The sequence below is a fragment of the Salmo salar genome, chromosome 28 (genome assembly GCF_965601325.2).
Source record: "Salmo salar chromosome 28, fSalSal1, whole genome shotgun sequence".
NCBI classification, from domain to species: Eukaryota; Metazoa; Chordata; class Actinopteri; order Salmoniformes; family Salmonidae; genus Salmo; species Salmo salar.
Genome location: NC_138318.1, coordinates 20,266,910 through 20,288,213, shown reverse-complemented (window position 1 = coordinate 20,288,213; position 21,304 = coordinate 20,266,910). Strand labels below are relative to the sequence as shown.

Genomic DNA, 21,304 nt, shown 5'->3' with positions numbered 1-21,304 from the left:
AGGTATACAACCGTATAAAAAGACAGTAGGTATGATTCACAAGATGGAATATTATAGGATGTTTCATGTTTGCTTTTGTAATGGCTGCCAGAATCCATAAGGGCTACGTGCTAATAACCATAAATCTTCCTAGGAGTTTGACGTTTATGGAGTGCTCAAGAACATCAGCCAACACTAGAGTTCATTTAAAGTTTATGTCACTAGTGAAGTAGTGAAGATATGAAGGGTAAAGTTAATCTGTAGTAGCGCCAGGAGTTTTTTCCTGACAATGAAAAACTGTGCCATAGTAACTAGTAATATGGACAGCTGAGTAGTCCTACTGATGTGGTTAGGGACAAGCTCACTTGATATGCTACCAAGTGAATCTGCATGATACTTTCTTAACATCTGGGGTTCAGTGCCCCCCACTCCCATCCACCCATTCCTCAAGTCTACCTCATTTGCACATGCTGTATATAGATTTTTCTACTGTATTATTGATTGTACGTTTGTTTCTTCCATGTGTAACTCTGTGTTGTTGTTGTATGTGTCGAACTGCTTTGCTTTATCTTGGCCAGGTCGCAGTTGCAAATGAGAACTTCTCAACTAGCCTACCTGGTTAAATAAAGGTGAAATAAAAAATAAAAAAATAAAAAAAGTCACCAGTGGTGTAATCCATCATTCATCTATTCCCGCTGTACATCTGTCAATCACAGACAAAACCTGACGTTACGTCTCAAGCTCCGCTGCACCCCAATCAATACTCCATTAAAAGAATAGTGAGTAAACATCACCATCTGTTGGGACCATATTGACACCCTATTCTAAGTCATATTATTCCTGTCGAAGTAAGTACCAAGCTGGGTTAACAGATTGCATGATTGAAAGGATTGTGAACTGTGGATCAATCTGGAAGTATCCAATATGTCCACCAGCGCCAGAAATGAAAACTGTCCAGAACACAGTTCGCTGGAGATGTACCGTTGAGGCCCTTTGCTCCACTAGAAGCTAAAAGGAATAAGTCAAGCAAGTAGAGTCCAGTCCAGTATGTCACGTGTTCTGTGTATATACCTGAGGGTCTGGCCTCGATGACGTAGCGTGTGATAGGCGACCTCCCGGGGTCACCGTTAGCCCAGTGGATGGTCAGAGCTGAGCCATAGCGAGAGATGAAGGGCTCTCCAGGGGGGCCGGGGGCTCCTGCATGGTGGTAAAAGGTGGGGTCAAAGGTTAGAGAAAGGTTTGAGGGTCAGGCAACCTCAATATACCTTCAAAATATTAGGGCATATTCAGGGCCTAAGCTTAACTTGAGATCCGCACACTCGGGCATTTGTAAATCATTAATTGATGTCAATTAAGGATTTGCACAGAAGGTTGAGTTAAGTGTGCATATTGCAAGTCAGGATATGGGCCTCAGCCAGAGGTAGACGAACCTTCCCCAGGCCCCATGGTGATGTTAGCCTCCACCTCAGGCCCGTAGGTGAACGTCTTGGCCCGGATCCTGAAGTTGTAGGTCACCCCGTCAGCCAAATCCTTGATCTTCATCCAGAACGGGGCCCCTTTGACGTCCACCGTCACTATCTTACTGACGCCTGGGGGGGAGGGGGAGTGAAGACAGTCGGCACAGGCCACGGTAGACTCTAGACAAACACACCACATTTAGAGTGGGGCTAATACCCATGGACTGGATTGGAACAACACACACACACACACACACACACACACACACACACACACACACACACACACACACACACACACACACACACACACACACACACACACACACACACACACACACACACACACACACACACACACACACACACACACACACACACACACACACACACTGACACACACTGACACACACATAGAGACAAACATACAGACACAGGCACACTCCAACAGTTGTTGGGACATACATGGGAAATGAATGAAAAGGGTTAACATAGCAACATTATCAACTGATTCAGCATGCTATTTGGTGTCAACAAACAAAATAATGGCCACCACTCACTCAGCAATGGAAAAATATAGTTTTTCAATGTAGTTAATAGGTATGTTGATGTTTAGCCTACCCTCATACAGTGAGAGAGACTCAGGTTGTGTCCCAAATGACACTCTATTCCCCTATATAGGGCACTACTTAGAAAAAAAGTAGTGCACTACATAGGAATAGGGTGTACTTTGGGATGCATCCTCAGAAATGGGCATTCATTGTGAGTTGTCAGATGTGAGGAAGGATGCGTCGGACAGGTTGAAGGGGGTGTCTTACCGTCCACAGGGGTGCAGGGCTCGTAGACCAGCCGGTAGCCCTCCAGGATGCCGTTGGGGTAGGTGGGCTCACCCCAGGACACGTTGACTGAAGTAGTGGTCAGCTCACTGAAGTGGATGAAGCTGGGAGCGCTGGGGGCTGGAGGTCAGAGGACACACAGGTCAGAGGTTAGAGGTTAGGGGGTCAGAGGAATGACAAGTACAGTTATATTTTGAATTGTGTACATTAGGATGGCCCTGTGATAGACTAACATCCAGGGGGTGTACTTGTACATCAAGCTGCCTCACACTACAGAAACAAGAGATAGGCTCCTGCTTCTATGACCCTTTCCGGCTCGCATAAGCCAAGGCCCTTTTTATTGTCTCAGCCTCTGAACCCAGGCCTCTGTGTGCATGTGATGGATGCTCTCGATTTTGAAGACGCAAAGTCATTTCAAAACTATTGATGATGTGTTGTTTGCTTTTAGTCATCTAATGTCCCCAGGGCATGACATCCATCATACCGTCAGGCTCCAGTAATAATAGGCTAGTGACATAGATGAGCTTGTGACACTACTACTGTACAAATAACACAGCTCTCCTGTTCTCTTAAGTCGTTGAGCAGGACTATTTGTAACCCTCAAACACAGGCTTCATTGTGTGATGAGCCTCCTGCTATCAGCCCTGTGTATCTCTTCTCCTCAACACACTTGTCATCTGCTTCCATCTATTCCGTCTCTCGCCTAAAAGGTTAGAGCACATCCCCCCTCTGTGTCTTCCACCCCTCTTTTGCGTCTCCACTCCCCCTTGGGATATCAAACACAGCAAACTGCAAAAATGTTCCTTTTTACAAGGGGATCAGATGAAAAACACATTTCTCCAGTGACTGTGCAGAAAGGAGGGGGGAGGATGATCTTTGGAGGGAAAAACAATCTGGCGACTGTCTTCTGTTGCTATTTAGATCACTGTGCCAGAGAGAAAGCATTTCCAAGAAACCACAGGAAGGAACTTTGAGACAAAAAACTCCAAAGAAAGAACAAAATTGCCTCTAAACATTTTCATACCATCTCATACCAAACAAGACTGTCCAGGAAACCAGCGGATGAGTCAAGAGACTGAAAGAGGCCATTGATAGGGAACTGATGTTTATGCCGTGTGGTTTCTAACATTTCTGGCTTGGCATGCTGACACCAACATTAGGTGCATCGTATAAAAGCTCACAGATAGAAACCCTTGGAATGTTTGAGGGAGTTGGAGGAGGAATTTGAATTTAAGTCAATAAAATTGCTTTCCTTTCACGTTAAGAAACAGACAACTCCTGAGGGTTTCTTAACATGGCAGTATACTGTTTACTGTATACAGTATACATGACAGTATGCTTACCAGCCTGCTGTGTGCGGCCCCTGATCGGGGGGCTCCGGGGCCCGTCCCCTGCTGCGTTGAAGGGGGCCACACTTATCATGTAGGTGGTGTATCCAGTCAGGTTCTTCAGCTTGACCCCTCCCTCTGGCAGGAACAGGGTCCGCAGCCTCTCTGTCTCGTTCTTACGCTGGAACTCCCAGAAGTACACCTGGAGGGAGGAGGAGATATGGAGAACAGACACATATTAGCTCATAGTAAAGATAGCCTTTACATCCCACTGTGATTAATTAAAGAGTCACGCAGAAACTTGTAACTGTTATTACATTCGAATGACTGACTGTAATGATTAAAATGATTAGAATGCTATGGTATCAAATTCTTGTGAAACCCTCCAACTTACCTTGTAGCCCTGGATGTCTCCGTTCTGAGTGTCCAATGGAGGAGACTCCCACGTCACATCCAGCTGGGTGGCCGTTGCTGTTTGGATGGCCACGTTCTGGGGTGGGGCAGTGGGTACTGTGAAAAAAGGAGTAAAAATCTAGCAAAAATCCAGGTAGAAACAAAACAGAAGAAATATCAGTGGAATCAGTTTCAGTGGGTTTTTCTCCTCACTGCTTCTGGAAACACTACTGTCTAGCTGCCTGTGTGTGGACTGATAGCTTTACAGATGAGAACAGGGAAAACTACTCTCACTTTATGCCCAGGCTCACACAGTCAAATTTAAGAAAATAAACTTATCCTGCAACCTGAATACATTTGTAAATGGTACCAATCCAATAAACATTTGCCAAGAGTAGCTTGACAAGCAGAATAATCCCCCTGCCTTCAGGGTGGTCAGATAGTCTATAGTTCTACTATTCAGGGTGGTCAGATAGACTATAGTTATTTTATTCAGGGTGGTCAGATAGACTATAGTTATTTTATTCAGGGTGGTCAGATAGACTATAGTTATTTTATTCAGGGTGGTCAGATAGTCTATAGTTATTTTATTCAATGTGTCCAGGTAGTCTATAGTTCTACAATTCAGGGTTGTCAGATATTCTATTGTTCTATTATTCAGGTCCTCTGTTGAGGTAAGGATTGAAATGAGAGCGAGAGCGAGAGAGAGAGAGAGAGAGAGAGAGAGAGAGTCAGATTGTGTGTTTGTTGTGTGTAACCTCCCCACCTCACTGAGCGACTTACCTGCCTCTCCGACAAACACTTCCTGTGGTGTGCTAGTTGGTCCTTCCCCCACGACATTATAAACACTCATCCTGATCTCATAGCGCTTGTGTTTGCTCAGGTCTGGAGAACAAGGAACAACACTGACATTAACCAACAACCCACCATCACCCCAATATTTCTTTTGACCTTTATTTAAACAGGAAGGATCCTTGAGGCGAGAAACCTCTTTTGTAAGGGCGATCAATACATGCCAGAAAATACATTTGTTGATTTTGTAAATATGTCTTATGCAGTAGTTAGACTCTATCCAAGGATGTAATTGGTTAGTTGTTGCGTACTGGGAAGAAATACACTGAAAATATGTGACCGTCTGGTTTTGTGCTACTTGACAAAACAAATACAAGTACATGAGCCCATAAAACATGGACCGGCGAATCCTATTGAAAATACAATATCCACATAGTAGACAAGGCGTCTTTAAATCAGGGCCCCCACAGTGGTCTGTTTGAGCTCACTGTCAGAACAGACAAACAAATACGGTTACGACTTCATTAGATTTACTAAACTCAATTTTCACTCTGCATTTCCTGACATACACAAGACAAGGCAGCTTGGTACATCATCTACATGGCTAGAGCTTACACACTAACTTTCTTTTGCTTAATAACTAAATGAATGTGTGTGTGTGTGTGCCAGTGTGTGTGCCATCACTAGGGCACTGTGGTGTCCAGTGTGTATTTCATCAGCATTGAGACAGAGTGTGAAGCGTAGGCAGGCATGTGAGGACTTACTATCCAGCTCATACTGGGTGAGAGAGGACTCGCTCAGGTTTCGCACGCTGTAGGGGGCTGTGAGGGAGCAGGTGAGGGGTCAAACATGAGCGTGAAAGGGGGCAGCCAGAAGAGAGAGGGGATGAGTAGAGGAGAGACATGTCATTGCGTTAACGCACTCTGTGACTGCTCTGACAGTGCAAGAACCAGTGAACAATCCACACAGTCAGAGAAACCCACAATAACTTTAATCAAAGAGAAATGATATATCACACAGACAGAGCAGATATAACATAGCAGCTCTACATTAAACATAGGATAGGACTGATTATAACTGATTATAAGAGAGACTATAAAGTAAGATTTGCCATGCACAACCACAGAGTTACAGGAAGACAAGGAGGGCAAGTTCTGTACATGTTCTGATGGAGTTCTGTGTGACCTTGTGTAGAGGTTGTAGGGGACTTGTGGAGAGGTTGATGTGAGGTTGTGGAAAAGTTACGAGGAGGTTGTGGGAAGGTTGTTACTCACAGGTGAGCTCGGCCCAGGTAGCAGAGGGGCTGTTGGCAGTGCGTACGGAGAAACTGCGGAGACGGTCGTACAGGAGCTCCCGGTACCGTATCCGGAAGCCCAGGAGGATACCGTTAATCTTCTCCTCAGACGGAGGCTGTGATGACGACACAACGTTAGACTACCATTAGGACATGTTCAACATAGTCTCTCTCACAGACAGTCATATTTACAAAGCTGAGCTAGCTAACTAGAAATTTGATAAATTTCTAGCAAGCTACAGTTGAAGTCGGAAGTTTACATACACTTAGGTTGGAGTCATTAAAACTTGTTTTTCAACCACTCCACAAATGTATTGTTAACAAACTATAGTTTTGGCAAGTCGGTTAGGAAATCTACTTTGTCCATGACACAAGTAATTTTTCCAACAATTGTTTACAGACAGATTATTCCACTTATAATTCACTGTATCACAATCCCAGTGGGTCAGAAGTGTACATACACTAAGTTGACTGTGCCTTTAAACAGATTGAAAAATACCATAAAATGATGTCATGGCTTTATAAGCTTTTGATAGGCTAATTGACATCATTTGAGTCAATTGGAGGTGTACCTGTGGATGTATTTCAAGGCCTACCTTCAAACTCAGTGCCTCTTTGTTTGACATCATGGGAAAATCAAAAGAAATCAGCCAAGACCTCAGAAAAAAAATTGTAGACCTCCACAAGTCTGGTTCATCCTTGGGAGCAATTTCCAAATGCCTGAAGGTGCCACGTTCATCTAGTATGCAAGTACAAACACCATGGAACCAAGCAGCCATCATACCGCTCAGGAAGGAGACGCATTCTGTCTCCTAGAGATGAATGTACTTTGGTGCGAAAAGTGCAAATCAATCCCAGAACAACAGCAAAGGACCTTGTGAAGATGCTGGAGGAAACAGGTTCAAAAGTATCTATATCCACAGTAAAACGAGTCCTATATCGACATAACCTGAAAGGCCGCTCAGCAAGGAAGAAGCCACTGCCCAAAACCGCTATAAAAAAAGCCAGTCTACGGTTTGCAACTGCACATGGGGACAAAGGTCATACTTTTTGGAGAAATGTCCTCTGGTCTGATGAAACAAAAATAGAACTGTTTGGCCATAATGACCATCGTTATGTTTGGATGGAAATGGGGAAGGCTTGCATGCCGAAGAACACCATCCCAACCGTGAAGCACTGGGGTGGCAGCATCATGTTGTGGGGGTGCTTTGCTGCAGGAGGGACTGGTGCACTTCACAAAATAGATAGCTTCATGAGGGAGGAAAAGTATGTGGATATATTGAAGCAACATCTCAAGACATCAGTCAGGAAGTTAAAGCTTGGTCACAAATGGGTCTTCCAAATGGACAATGACCCCAAGCATACTTACAAAGTTGTGGCAAAATGGCTTAAGGACAACAAAGTCAAGGTATTGGAGTGGCCATCACAAAGCCCTGACCTCAATCCTATAGAACATTTGTGGGCAGAACTAAAAAAGCATGTGCGAGCAAGGAGGCCTACAAACCTGACTCAGTTACACCAGCTCTGTCAGGAGGAATGGGACAAACTTCACCCAACTTATTGTGGAAAGCTTGTGGAAGGCTTCACGAAACGTTTGACCCAAGTTAAACAATTTAAAGGCAATGCTACCAAATACTAATTGAGTGTATGTAAACTTCTGACCCACTGGGAATGTGATGAAAGAAATAAAATCTGAAATAAATCATTCTCTTTTCTATTATTCTTAAAATAAAGTGGTGATCCTAACTCACCTAAGACAGGGAATTTTTCCTAGGATTAAATGTCAGGAATTGTGGAAAACTGAGTTTAAATGTATTTGGCTAAGGTGTATGTAAACTTCTGACTTGAACTGTAGCTTTTTATTGAAACACAATCGCAAAGTGCATCAATTATTTCATGATTCCCCTGTAATTCTCCTTTCCCTCATCTCATTTATGGTCGGCCCTCATATGCACAACCACACGCAGTGTACAACAGGAATAAGATGAAGAGACAGGATTCAAAAAATGAGCTCATCCATGGTTGACTCACACAGAGAGAAATTCCCCCGTCATAAAACATGAGACAACAAGACCAGAAGAAAGGGAAAAGAGAGGAGAGAGAGAACAGGCGAAAGAGAGAAGAGTCTGGCAATAACCGTTTGGATGTCTTGATGTAAAACTCCTACAGGCAGTAACCTTTGAACTCTCCAGCTCCCCTTTATGGCCTGCTAATTCAGGTGTTAGTGTTAGAGAGAGGAGAAGAGGAGAAGGTGTGTGTGCCACTAAGTCTAAGTACACCCTATACACTGCGCTGCCCTCTCATTACCGCCCATTGACTGACAGATGACTGGGTTTTACTGAGGATAGGAAGACCGACATCGGGACCAATCACCACACCTCTTCTTACCTGCCAGCGAATCAGCACGGATGTAGTTGTGTGTGGCGTGACAGAGAGGATAGTGGGGGCTTCGTCAGGGGCTGGAACAGGAGAGAAAACAGAGAACACAGCTGAAGACGTGCAGCCCCAAGAGGAATGGTAGCTAAGGTCTACCACCCAGGCGCAAATAACTAACGCAGTGGTATTCACGGTATACAAACACACAAATAAAGAAACCACCTCACCCATTGATAAACAAGTCAAATATGGCAATTGGAATGATATGCAGAAGGAACATTTCTTTAGTTAAAGTTAGTTCTGCTTGGTTGACATTGTTTGGTCGTAAGTGTTTTTGTTGGCGTGTACGGCTGGTCACACGGCAAACACAGATAGTGATGAACAAATCACCTATTCTACTGCTGCCAATAATGTCCTCACCACAGCAATACGTTAAGTCATCCTGCCATTCTATTCAGGGAGGGATTAGAACCCAGCACTGATGTAAAACATAAATGACAGACTCCCTGCCTACGAAATGGTTTATGGGTCAATGTGGCGAAACCAAGGACAATGAAGACCAAATCATGTGCGGATAATATGACGTTCACAAGGATCTTTGTTTTCAATGCAGTAAGATACCCCAAAGTGAAAAGAGGTTAAGTCTCTTACCGTCCTGTAGTGTAGTGATAGCTTCACTCTCCTCGCTGTATTCACTGTCTCCTATGTCGTTGGTGGCTTTCACTCTAAACTGGTAGGAGGTGAAGGGCTTCAGCCTAGCATGAAGCGATGGAACATAAGACAACATCATTCTCAGTGACATTTTTCATGTGACATTTTTCAACTATTCAACCTCCATCTAGGGCTAAGTGCAGCCTTTCCAAGCAAAGCTCTGAAATACTGTGCGACAGAAAACTTTCCATTATGTCCCCCTGTTAGTGCACTAGGTAGGGTGCATACTGTACCTGTCAACTATGTAGAAGCTGGCCTCGTGGTTGACCGAGGCAGAGTGGACGGTCCAGTTGCTACTGTTAGTGCACTAGGAAGGGTGCTGGGTAGTGTGCTAGGTAGGGTGCATACTGTACCTGCCAACTATGTAGGAGCTGGCCTCGTGGGTGACCGAGGCAGAGTGGATAGTCCAGTTGCTGTCGGGCAGTTCTCTCAGCTGCACGGTGTAGTAGCGGACCGGAGAGAGGCCGTCGCTGCCTGGTTCCCATGACAACAACACACTGCGGGCCTGAACATCCATCTGGGGCACCATGGGACGATTGGTGGGCTGGGGGCGAGCTGAGAGAGTTAGAGAGAGAGTGAGAGAGAGTGAGAGAGAGTGAGAGAGAGAGAGAGCGTGAGAGAGTGAGAGAGAGTGAGAGAGTGAGAGAGAGAGAGTGAGAAAGAGAGAGTGAGAGAGAGAGAGAGAGAGAGAGAGAGAGAGAGAGAATAATGTTAACAACACACCCATGTTCTATGGTCGGTAACAGTTTTCAGGCTACATTACAGTTATCGGCGTACAAGCTTTTATCAGGTTAAATAAATTACTTATACCATACTCAAAAGACAATAGCCTACAGTACTCACTAACTCCAAGTGCTTGTATAAACACACAAAACAAATTCCTGCAGATGTTACTGCATGATTCCTGCAGATGTTACTGGGTGGAATATAACTAATGTAAAACCTTTGTGCTGAATCTGTAAACTACTATCAGATGAGATGAGGGTTTCTTCTGAACTCATTGGAATGCTCTGTTGTTTAATGTAAGTGACTGACAGAACTGACTGACTCATCTCAGCCACTCTAGCATGTTGTGTCAACACTGAGAATATAAACCTGTCTGCACTCTAACACATGTAGACAATATTCTGTGGTATGCTCTATAAGTACAATAACTCACATGGTAATGTGACATAAAACTTCATCTAAGTACACAAAATATACAATAATTTCTGGAATGTTCTATAAAGTACAATAACTCATATACTAATGTTTTATACTACTTCTTCTTAAAACGCATGTTTGCATGTTTCCATAGTAACCTCACTTTTTGGTACGTTCACCAAGTACAATAGGTCATACACTAATGTGATACAATACTTCATCTGACATATGTTTCAATTCATATGTTTACCTCTCTTCTCGGTGGTGACCACAAGTGCCTCTGCGGCCTCCCCCCAGCCCTTGCGTGTCTGGGCTGTGATGCGGAACACATACATTGAATCTTTTTTCAGGCCCGTCACCATGTACTGACGAGCACTCGGGTTCAGCACGTCCACTGTGGCCGTGTTGCTATTGCTCGAGTTCAAACGGTACGTGATCTGATAGGCTGAGAGGAGGAGAAAGGAAACACACATGACAGGAGAGCGAGAGAGAGAGAGAGAGTCAGAAAGAAAAGCTATGATAAACTCCTTCAAATGTCCTTCAAAATGTCCCTTAAAAAAGAAACAGGGATTCAGCATGAAACGTGATTCTGCCTGACACAAAAATGGCGAACACAGGGATCAGGCTCGCTCAACGATGCTAGGTCCGAAGTTAATTACAAATAAATCATCAGAGTCAAAATAAGTGTTGTTTTTGTCTGGACAGGTTAAAGGTGAAAGGTCAAGGTGTGGTCAGGGTCAAAGGTTAAATCACATACCCAGGATAATGCCGTTTGGCTGAGACGGGGACTGCCAGATGAGACGCACCGAGGTGGTCCGGACCTCAGGGAACAGGATGCCCACTGGAGGGCCGGGCACTGGAGACGAGAGGGGGGCAGAAGGGCTACACTTTTTAACACTTCTTCTCTTTACATCAGATGCAGTGGGTTACTGAATGGTAGTGGGCATTGGTCGACTATAATATCAAAGTCTGGATAGCTTTAATAAGCTATTTGAAAGCTTTTACATATCCTTTGGTATAACACATCTTGTATGAGCAAATGGATGAATGGCGCTGGAGGGAATAGTGTCCATTTTACGGGCTCCTGACCAATTGTGCTAATTTGTATTTTTTCATGCTGATCTTAACTTTTTTTATATATAATGTTTGCTATGACTGAAAAGAGCTTCTGGACATCAGAACAGCTATCACTAACCTCGATTTAGACGAGGATTTCTATAGAAATGAGTCGGAGGTAAAAGACATTGATTATTCCAGACCAGGCCCAAATCCAAAACACTCGAAAAAAAGAGGAGATTGCACTATAGAGGCCGGTGTGCGGGATAACTAACAAGACTACATCAGAGAGTGGATAAATCGCCTCTACCCTCCGTTCTATTGGCAAACTGGATGAGCTCTTATCAACATGATCTGAAGAACTGTAATATCCTATGTTTCGCTGAGTCATGGCTGAACAAGGACATGGTAACGATAAATCTAGCTGGTTTTTCGGCAGGACAGAAAGTCAGCGTCGGGGAAGCTCAGGGGAGGGGTTGTGTGTCTCTTTGTTAACAACAGCTTGTGCACGATCGCTAATATTAATATTCTGCTCGTCTGAGTTAAAATATTTAATGATAAGCTGTAGACCATGCTATTTACCGCCACAAACCGATGCTGGCGCAAAGACTGCACTCAATGAGCTGTATAGGGCTATAACCAAACAAGAAAATGCTCACCCAGAGGCAGCGCTGCTAGTGGCCAGTGACTTTAACGCAGGAAAACTGATTTCTACTATCATGTCATGTCATGTGCGCCTAGAGGAGAAAAAACTTTACATCACCTTTCCTCTTCACACAGAGACGCATACAAAGCTCTCCTTCACCCTCCTTTTAGCAAATCTGACCATAACTCTATCCTCCTGATTTCTGCTTACAAACAAAAACTCAAACAGGAAGTACCAATGACCTGCTCAATACGGAAGTGGTCAGAAGCTACAGGACTGTTTCGCTAGCACAGACTGAAATATGTTTTGGGATTCATCTGATGGCATTGAGGAGTTTACCACATCAGTTATTAATAAGTGCATCAACTACGTTATCCCCAAAGTGACCGTGCGTACATATCCCAACCAGAAACCATGGATTACAGGCAACATCCGCTCTGAGCTAAAGGCAAGATTTGCCATTTTCATGGAGTGGGACACTAATCCATACGCTTATATAAAACTCCGCTACTACAGGCAAAGCGTCAATACAGGACCATCTGGACCATCTGATGCATATCAGATATGGCAGAGCTTGCAAACTATCACGGATTACAAAGGGAAACCAAGCCGCAAGCTGTCCCTGTGACGCGAGCCTACCAAACAAGCAAAATACCTTCAATGCTCTCTTTGAGACTAGCAACACTGAACCATGCATGAGAGCACCAGCTGTTCCGGACGACTATGTGATCACGCTCTCTGTAGCCCAAGTGAGTAAGACCTTTAACTATTGATGGATTACCAGGACGAGTATTTAGAGTATGCGCTGACCAGTTGGCATGTGTCTTCACTGACATTTTCAACCTCTCCCTGACCCAGTCTGTAATACCTACATGTTTCCAGCAGACCACCATAGTCCTTGTGTCCAAGAATGCAAAGGTAACCTGTCTAAATGACTATTGCCCCCTCGGCACTTACATCTGTAGCCATGAAATGCTTTGAAAGCCTGGTGATGGCTCACATCAACACCATCATCCCAGACAACCTGGACGCACTCCAATTCGCATACCGCCTCAGCAGATCCACATATGATGCAATCTCTATTGCACTGCCCTTTCCCACCTGAACAAAAGGAACACCTATGTGAAAATGCTGTTCATTGACTACAGCACCAACACAATCATTAAGTTTGTGGTAGGCCTGATCACCAACGATGATGAGACATCCTACAGGGAGAAAGTCAGAGAATTGACAGTGTGGTCCAGGACAACAACATCTCCCTCAACGTCAGCAAGACAAATGACCTGATCGTTGACTACAGGAAACGGAGGGCCGAGCACACCCCATCCACATTGACGGGGCTGTAGTGGAGCAGGTTGAGAGCTTCCAGTTCCTCGATGTCCATATCACTGAGGAATTAATTAATTTCATTTTATTTTTGTGTCAATTCGCTAGTTGGCAACCCATTCTTAATGGAATTAATTGACACATAAACAAACATGACAATAATTCACTGAGATAATTCAGTGATAATTATTCTGGTGTTCTGGGTAGTACGCACCGCATAAAGAGTGAAAAAGAAATCAATACATAATAGTAAATACGTTTATCCAAGCAATAATTATATCCCTAGAGCAGTAAAAATATATATACACTAAAATACTATATATACAGATTAATAAATACCAAAAAATTAAACGGATGGCATTTGAACCAAAGCATTTGAGCTAAGGAATTATTATGGCCCAACAGTCGTGAAAAAGGCACGACAACAGGAGGTTGAAAATATTTGGCATGGGCCCTCAGATCCTCAAAACGTTCTACAACTGCACCATTGAGAGTATCTTGACTGGCTGCATCACCACTTGGTATGGCAAGTGCTTGGCATCTGACCGTAAGGTGATACAGAGGGTTGTGCATACGGCCCAGTACATCACTGGGGCCGAGGTCCCAGCCATCCAGGACCTCTATACCAGGCAGTGTCAGAGGAAGGCCCTAAAAATTGTCAAAGACTCCAGGCACCCAAGTCACAGACTGTTCTCTCTGCTACCACACAGCAAGCTGTACCAATGTCTGGAACTAACAGGATCCTGAACAGCTTCTCCCCTCAAGCCATAAGACTGATAAATAGTTCGTTAAATAGTTAATCAATAGCTACCCGGACTATTGCATTGACCATTTTCGCATTAACTCTTTTGACTCATCACGTGCTGCTGTTACTGTTTATTGTCTAGCCTGCTGCCTAGTCACTTTACATTTACCTATATGTACATATCTACCTCAATTACCTTGTACCCCTGCACATCGACTCAGTACTGGTATCCTGTGTATATCATTAGTCATTGTGTATCTATTCCTTGTGTTATAATTTTTCTATAATTTCAATTTTTTACTCTCTGCTTTGTTAGGAAGGGCCCGTAAGCATTTCACTGTTAGTCTACACATGTTGTTTACGAAGCATGTAACAAATAACATTTGAATGTATACATCACTGTTCATTATCTGAGGCTTTTATAGGTATTCTAAATTTAGACAGGCATATATGAGGCAGCCCAGGGCGTACCGTCGTCCAGGGTCCTCTCCAGTATGAGTGGTGAGCTGGGTATGCCGTCTCCGATGCGGGTGAAGGCCAGGACCTGGATCTCATAAAGGACGTATTTCCCCAGACCAGTTAGCTGGACACTGTGGCTGGCATTCCCCTCTATTGTCCACAACTGGAGGGACGAGTCAGAGTCCTTCTCCTTATACAACACCTGAAGGAGGGAGGAGAGGAAAAGAGAGGGGAGTGGAGAGGGAAGATGGGAAGAGAGAGGAGAAGACAGAGTGGAAGAGAGACGGGATGAGAGAGTGGAATTAGGCAAGAGAGAAGGAAGAGGGGAAGAGCAAAAGGAAGGAATTGGCTTAGAAAGGAGAGTGAGTAATGGAATTATTTTGTTGTACAGTATTGTGTCCCTCTTGGAGGCGAGGGTGATAACTGAACGTCTCACACACCTTGTAGCCCAAGATAAGTCCATTCCGGTCTTGTTCTGGTACTTCAAACCAGCGCACCAGGATACTGCTGGAGGTGGTGGCGAAGGCTGACATGTTGGTAGGGCCACAGGAGGGGACTAAATAAAAGAAAGAAAAATTTAATAAACTAACTTTTATAAACTAAATGTGTTCCATGATGTTCATGGGCCTTTGTGTGTGTGTGTGTGTGTGTGTGTGTGTGTGTGTGTGTGTGTGTGTGTGTGTGTGTGTGTGTGTGTGTGTGTGTGTGTGTGTGTGAGAGAGTGTGTGCTTGCGTGTGTAGCATTGAAGACACTGGTGAACCACTGAGGCCTAGTGTCTAACCCAGGCGTGGCTGTAGCTCCAGAGAAAGCACAGCTCTATATCAGGCTAGCTAGGCCACGGCTCCTTCCTGGCACTCATCCCTGGACATAAAACAGTGATTCGGAAGAATTTGCTTGAGTGAGTGGAAAAAAAGGAAAAAAGCAGAGGAATTCTAGCCCATGTGTTCCCAATTTCCTCCTCTACTCCCCTCCTCTACTCTACTCCCCTCCTCTACTCCCCTCCTCTACTCCCCGCTCCCTAAAGTCTGGTATCCACAGTGACTGCACCAGCACAGTGAGAGAACATCCTAACCCTTTGCATCTTCTACAAGAACATCCAGAGACAGAAAGACAAAGCGTAACGAAAGAACTCATGCCTCACTTTAGTTTGTTTTGAGAGAGAGAGAGAGAGAGCGAGAGAGCGAGAGAGCGAGAGAGAGAGAGAGAGAGAGAGAGAGAGAGAGAGAGAGAGAGAGAGAGAGAGAGAGAGAGAGAGAGAGAGAGAGAGACTGTGTGAAGGAGCAGAATGCAGGCAGACCGGTTGTTGTCCATTTCATATGGCTTCATGAGGCAGGAAGAATAAAATGACCCTGGCCCCCATACCATACGCGTGGGTAGATAAAAGAGGTAATATACAGGAAGTCTGGGCCATACCCACACATGGGTGATTACAGCCTGATAGTCTAATAGTGTGGGTGGATGACGCAGTAGCCATAGGAACATACAGTAGCAGTAGGTCATGCCTTTTATGTCCTAAAATGAATGAAGTCTGGAGATCAAAGAGTGCCAAAATGAAAGACTGAACATCAGTGCTGTGTGTGAGACTACACCAACTGTTGTGATGTTATTAACCAGATAAAACAGGATATACCGTAATCAAAGAAAATGTAACTACACCAGAAATTCCCCTAATTTAAATGAACACTGAAAGTGCCTACCTGTATAGACACTGAACAGTGTTGAATTAAAACACTGCTTAGTGTAAAGCATTATTTGCATGTTTCCCAAAGTGCCTTGCCTTTCGAGTTAATTGTAGTGTAAACACCCATTACTGAATGCGTTAGTGCCAAAGAAATGCTTGTCGCATTCATCCATGTTCAGTCTCACTTCACCAAGTGAGATCCTAAGTGAATATGTTCTTAAAATGTTATTATTTAACACAATACAATATATATTTCATAAGGAATTATTTTGAGGGCTTAAGCAAAAGAAAAACTGGGTTGCAGGGATTAGGTCACTTAGTTTTAAGATTGGTTCACAAGGTTGGTTTGTTGATGCTGGGTTATTGAGATCAGAAGACTGGAGGCTGGGTTTAGTAGGAGAGTGGCTTGAAATAAGTTATTTTTGGCCATCCCCTGAGACTAAATGTCATTCCGGTTCATCTGATCTGTTGAATTGTTTTTACGTTATAGTCAAACACTAACACTTCAAAGCTTTAATAAAGATTACAGAAGCATATAGAAAGCATTCAGAACTGTGACTTATTCCACATTTTTTAGGTTACAGCCTTATTCTGAAATTGATAACTTTTTCTTCTCTTATCAATCTACACACAATACCCCATAATGACAAAGCGAAAACAGGTTTTTAGAAATGTTAGTACATTTCTAAAAAGATAAAACAGAAATATTAGGTTTATATAAGTATTCAGACCCTTTACTCAGTACTTTGTTTAAGCACCTTCAGCAGCGATTACAGTCTTGAGTCTTCTTAGGTATAACAGCTTTAATCAAGGATATCTCTGAACTTTGCTCCGATCATCTTTGCTTCGATCCTAACTGGTCTCCCAGTCCCTGCCGCTGAAAAACATATCCACAGCATGATGCTGCCACCACCATGCTGCACTGAGGAGTGGCTTCCGTCTGGCCACTCTACCATAAAGACCTGATTGTTGGAGTGCTGCAGAGATGGTTGTCCTTTTGGAAGGTCCTCTCATCTCCACAGAGGAACTCTAGAGCTCTGTCAGAGTGACCATCGACTGCTCAGTTTGGCCGGGCGACCAGCTCTAGGAAGAGTCTTGGTGGTTCCAAACTTCTTCCATTTAAGAATGATGGAAGCCACTGTATTCTTGGGGACCTTCAATGCTGCAGACAATTTTTGGTATCCTTCCCCAGATCTGTGCCTCGACACAATCCTGTCTCGGACAATTCCTTTGACCTCATGGCTTGGTTTTTGCTCTGACATGCACTGTCAACTGTGGGACCTTATATAGACAGGTGTGTGCCTTCCAAATCATGTCCAATCAATTGAATTCACCACAGGTGGACTCCAATCAAGTTGTAGAAACATCTCAAGGATGATCAATGGAAACAGGATTCACCTGAGCTCAATTTTGAGTCTCATAGCAAAGGGTTTGAATACTTATGTAAATAAGGTATTTCCGTTTTTTTTATTTGATAAATTAGCAAACATTTCAAAAAAACTGTTTTTGCTTTGTCATTATGTGGTATTGTGTGTAGAGTGTTGAGGATTTTTTTTAATCCATTTTAGAATAAGGCTGTAACATAACAAAATGTGGAAAAAGTCAAGGGGTCTGAATATTTTCCCGAAAGGCACTGTATGAGTTCATTCAAAGCCTATGCAAATCCCCATGTAATATCCCTTTGTGATATCCCCAATGGGATAGTAACCCCTTTGTAGAAATAAGTAAATAATAATGTTCATATTTTTTAGATTAGAATATCTAATGTGCAAAAATATAAGGACAATTTTACATCATAGTGTACAAACTTAACATGATCAACTGGAATGACACTTACTCTCACAGGTGGCCCAAAATAACTATTTAAAAAGAACTATCCTCCCGAAGATAACCTCTGGATTACATTAAAAAAGACCCAGCTGCTTGGTAAACCCAGAAAGAAAGTGATCAAAAATTGCATTGACGGTTAAATTAACCCATGTTTGGGTAATCCGAACAAGCCAACCTGTGGGTTATTCACACAACCTGTCACATTATGATGTCTTACAAAGTGAAGTTTAATTTCAAATCCAGCCAGAGTAGTAATTTCTAACCTTCTTAGTTTCTTATCACCCGCAACCTGAATTCATGGTTGGGAAAACTGAAATATGAAACTACCTAAGGGATCTAAACTGGAACAACCATTTCAGTAACGGGTACAATGAATCCAAGTAACATATTGGATTAGTTTAGAAAATGTATGGCATTTATATTTGAGAAGCATTAATTAATCAATCAATGTACATGCAAAAACATAGATATTGAAAGAAAATATTCTTAAAATCGACCTGCATTAGAGGATGCTGGGAAATATGATAATGATGGGCATGGTTTTGGTTCAACTCTGGTTATTAACACCAACATTGTGGTTATTTTACACCAATGAGTGTTTATTCAACACTTACAGAGTTAAATGCTATGTTTAGAGTGTAGGCCCTCAAAATAAGGCCTTATGAAGTAGATACTGTTAAATAATAACATTTTATTCACTCAGGATCTCACTTGGTGATGTGTACACGACTGAAAATGGATTAATGCAACAACCTGTCACTAACAAATACAGTCATGGGTGGCAACTCCACAAGTCACTCGAAAGGCAAGGCACTCTGGGAAATAAAGCTTTACACCAAGCAGTGTGTTCATTTAACACTTTCCAGTGTCTACACGGGTCCACACTTTCAGTGTTAATTTAACACTGGATCATTTTCTGTGTAATTGCATATAGTATGTGTCTCAAATTGCACACTATTCCCTATGGGCCCTGGTCAAAAGTATTGCACTATACTGTATAGAGAATAGGGTGCCATTTGAGGTGCAGACATAGAGTGTGATGTGTAATCTCACCAGACTCCCTGGTCCTCCCTCTGACTGGCTGGCTCCAGGGCCCGGCTCCGATACCGTTGAGAGCCTGAACCCTGACCTCGTACTCTGTCCACTCCTCCAGGTCCTCGATAGTGAACTCCCTCTCCAGCCGGTCAGCTATCACATGGGTCAGCGCCTTGCCCTGGGAGCTTGTACGGGAGTACTGGAGCCGGTAGCCCAACAGATCTGGGTTCCCATTGTACTCCCACTCTGGTAGGGGCTGGGAGGGGGGTGAGAGAGAAAGAGGGAGGGAGGGGGAGGGGGAGAGAAAGAAGGAGAAAGGGGGGTGGAGAGGGAGAGAATGAGAGGGAGAAAGAGAAAGAGGGAAAATGAAAGAAAGAAACGAGAGATAAAAACTACAACACACGAAGACACACAGCCAGCCATCATCGCTTGATGAAAAACTCAGAGCATCACATCATAATGTCAGTCTGTTGAGACGTCACGTACCACCCATCGAAGCCACAGACTGGTCTCGCTGGCCGTGCGCAGGGTGACGTTTGCGGGGGACATGTCTGGAGGGGCCTGCAAGGTCTGGATCTTTCTGGAGGGCTGACTTGGAGGACTGGTCCCCACAATGTTTACCTGACGCATACGGAACCTAGCAGGAGAGAGGAAACAAGCAAAGTTATCACAGGAGTAATCCATAGGGTTCCATAAGAATTGTGTGGCCAGGTCACATGGTCAGGAAAAACACAGGGTTCTACGAATAGAATAGAATAGAGTTAAGGCTGTGTTCAATTGGGGGTAGGTGGGCCTCACACTTGTAGAATAGGTAGGGGTCAAGGTATAGGAGTTAAGTATAGTACCTGTCAAAGGTGTAGGTGTACATAGCAGCCTACCTGTAGAAAGTGGGTACATAGTAGCCTACCTGTAGAAAGTGGGTACATAGTAGCCTACCTGTAGAAAGTGTATGGGTTGAGTCCTGGCACCTCCATGGAGCGGGCATCAGGCTCGTTGGGCAGCTGGTGAACAATCACCCAGTCTTCATTGTCTCCTATCACACTGACCTAAACACAACAACAACACACAACACAACATGGTATACGCTGCATCCCAAATGGCACCCTATACAGTAAGTAGTGCAGTATATAGGTAATAGGGTGCCACTTGGGAGTCATAGTCGATGTGGGCCACAGATCAGGGGGGAGTGGCTAGACACTTTATGCCCAGGATAAGCTCATCTCTCTGGGGAAGAAGACCTTCTTACCTGGGCCTCTACCTGCCAGCGAGAGATGGAGGTCTTTCCATCATAGCCAGGTTTGAACTGGAGAGTGATGGATCGAGGGCCGATGTTGGAGATGGCCATGTTGGTGGGAGGACCAGGCAGCTCTACACAGACACACAAAGAGAGAGAGAGAGAGAGAGAGAGAGAGAGAGAGAGAGAGAGAGAGGGAGAGGGAGGGAGCGAGAGAGAAAGAGAAAGAGAGAGTTATAACTTTATTTTCCATTTGAAAGGAGGGAATAATATAGGGAGAAAGAGAAGGAACAGAAAGGGTATCAAGAGTGAGACAGGGCCTTTAATACAGTAAAGAGTTGTAAGTAATGAGTGGGGCAGAAATCAGAATACAGTGGTCTCTATGCCTAATGTAATGCTTTTTTAATTTGACTTAGGTTTTCTACATTGTGTATCTCTATCTTTTAAATCCTTACTGGTTTAGGAAGTAATGTTTTCAGAACTATGCATCTACTATATTCAGAAATGAAAGATTAACTTAGTTCTACAATAAGTATTTCTGAATGAAAAGTATCAATAGGATTATTCAGGCTTGGATCTCAGTTCTCATATCTGTGCTCTGGAGTCGTCTAAAAGTTGACCACAGGGAAATATATTACTGAGTGACAGTGCAACCTTGTGCTCTAAAATGAATATTGCACCGGAGATGTGCCAATGCTTTTGAGTTATCTCGCTCTCATGAGTGTTTCGCTTCAATCAACTCAAAGTTCTCAAAAAGAACAGACAAAACTTTTCAGGTTGGCAGGACTAGATGGGGATCTAGGAAAAAGCTATCATAGTCCTATAAATAGAATGCCAAATTCATGATATTAGTAATAAACATTTACCTTTGGATACCGTATTTGTATTTGTTTTGTGATATCCAATTACGATCTTATCTCATCACTGCAACTACCCAACGAGCTCGGGAGAGGCAAAGATCAAGTCATGCCTCCTCCGAAAC

General features: G+C 43.6%; 1 protein-coding gene across 9 annotated transcripts in view; it reads right to left on the bottom strand.

The window, feature by feature from the left end:
• The window catches only part of sdk2b (sidekick cell adhesion molecule 2b), a 443,163-nt gene that overhangs the window by 26,637 nt on the left and 395,222 nt on the right, over positions 1–21,304 (bottom strand). For 6 of the 9 annotated variants that reach the window (XM_014179818.3, XM_014179822.3, XM_014179819.3 and 3 more), the window contains 19 exons: positions 20,335–20,456; positions 20,025–20,134; positions 19,575–19,725; positions 19,107–19,344; positions 14,982–15,097; positions 14,554–14,743; positions 11,067–11,165; positions 10,560–10,754; positions 9,520–9,721; positions 9,107–9,210; positions 8,468–8,538; positions 6,060–6,195; positions 5,550–5,606; positions 4,777–4,878; positions 3,995–4,110; positions 3,616–3,802; positions 2,255–2,392; positions 1,410–1,616; positions 1,051–1,176 (listed from right to left, as the gene is read on the bottom strand). In XM_014179818.3, the coding sequence (XP_014035293.1) occupies positions 1,051–1,176; positions 1,410–1,616; positions 2,255–2,392; positions 3,616–3,802; positions 3,995–4,110; positions 4,777–4,878; positions 5,550–5,606; positions 6,060–6,195; positions 8,468–8,538; positions 9,107–9,210; positions 9,520–9,721; positions 10,560–10,754; positions 11,067–11,165; positions 14,554–14,743; positions 14,982–15,097; positions 19,107–19,344; positions 19,575–19,725; positions 20,025–20,134; positions 20,335–20,456 (2,667 nt within the window). The remainder of the gene's footprint in view (positions 1–1,050; positions 1,177–1,409; positions 1,617–2,254; positions 2,393–3,615; positions 3,803–3,994; positions 4,111–4,776; positions 4,879–5,549; positions 5,607–6,059; positions 6,196–8,467; positions 8,539–9,106; positions 9,211–9,519; positions 9,722–10,559; positions 10,755–11,066; positions 11,166–14,553; positions 14,744–14,981; positions 15,098–19,106; positions 19,345–19,574; positions 19,726–20,024; positions 20,135–20,334; positions 20,457–21,304) is intronic. The other 3 variants (XM_014179821.3, XM_014179826.3, XM_014179824.3) reach the window with 2 other exon arrangements.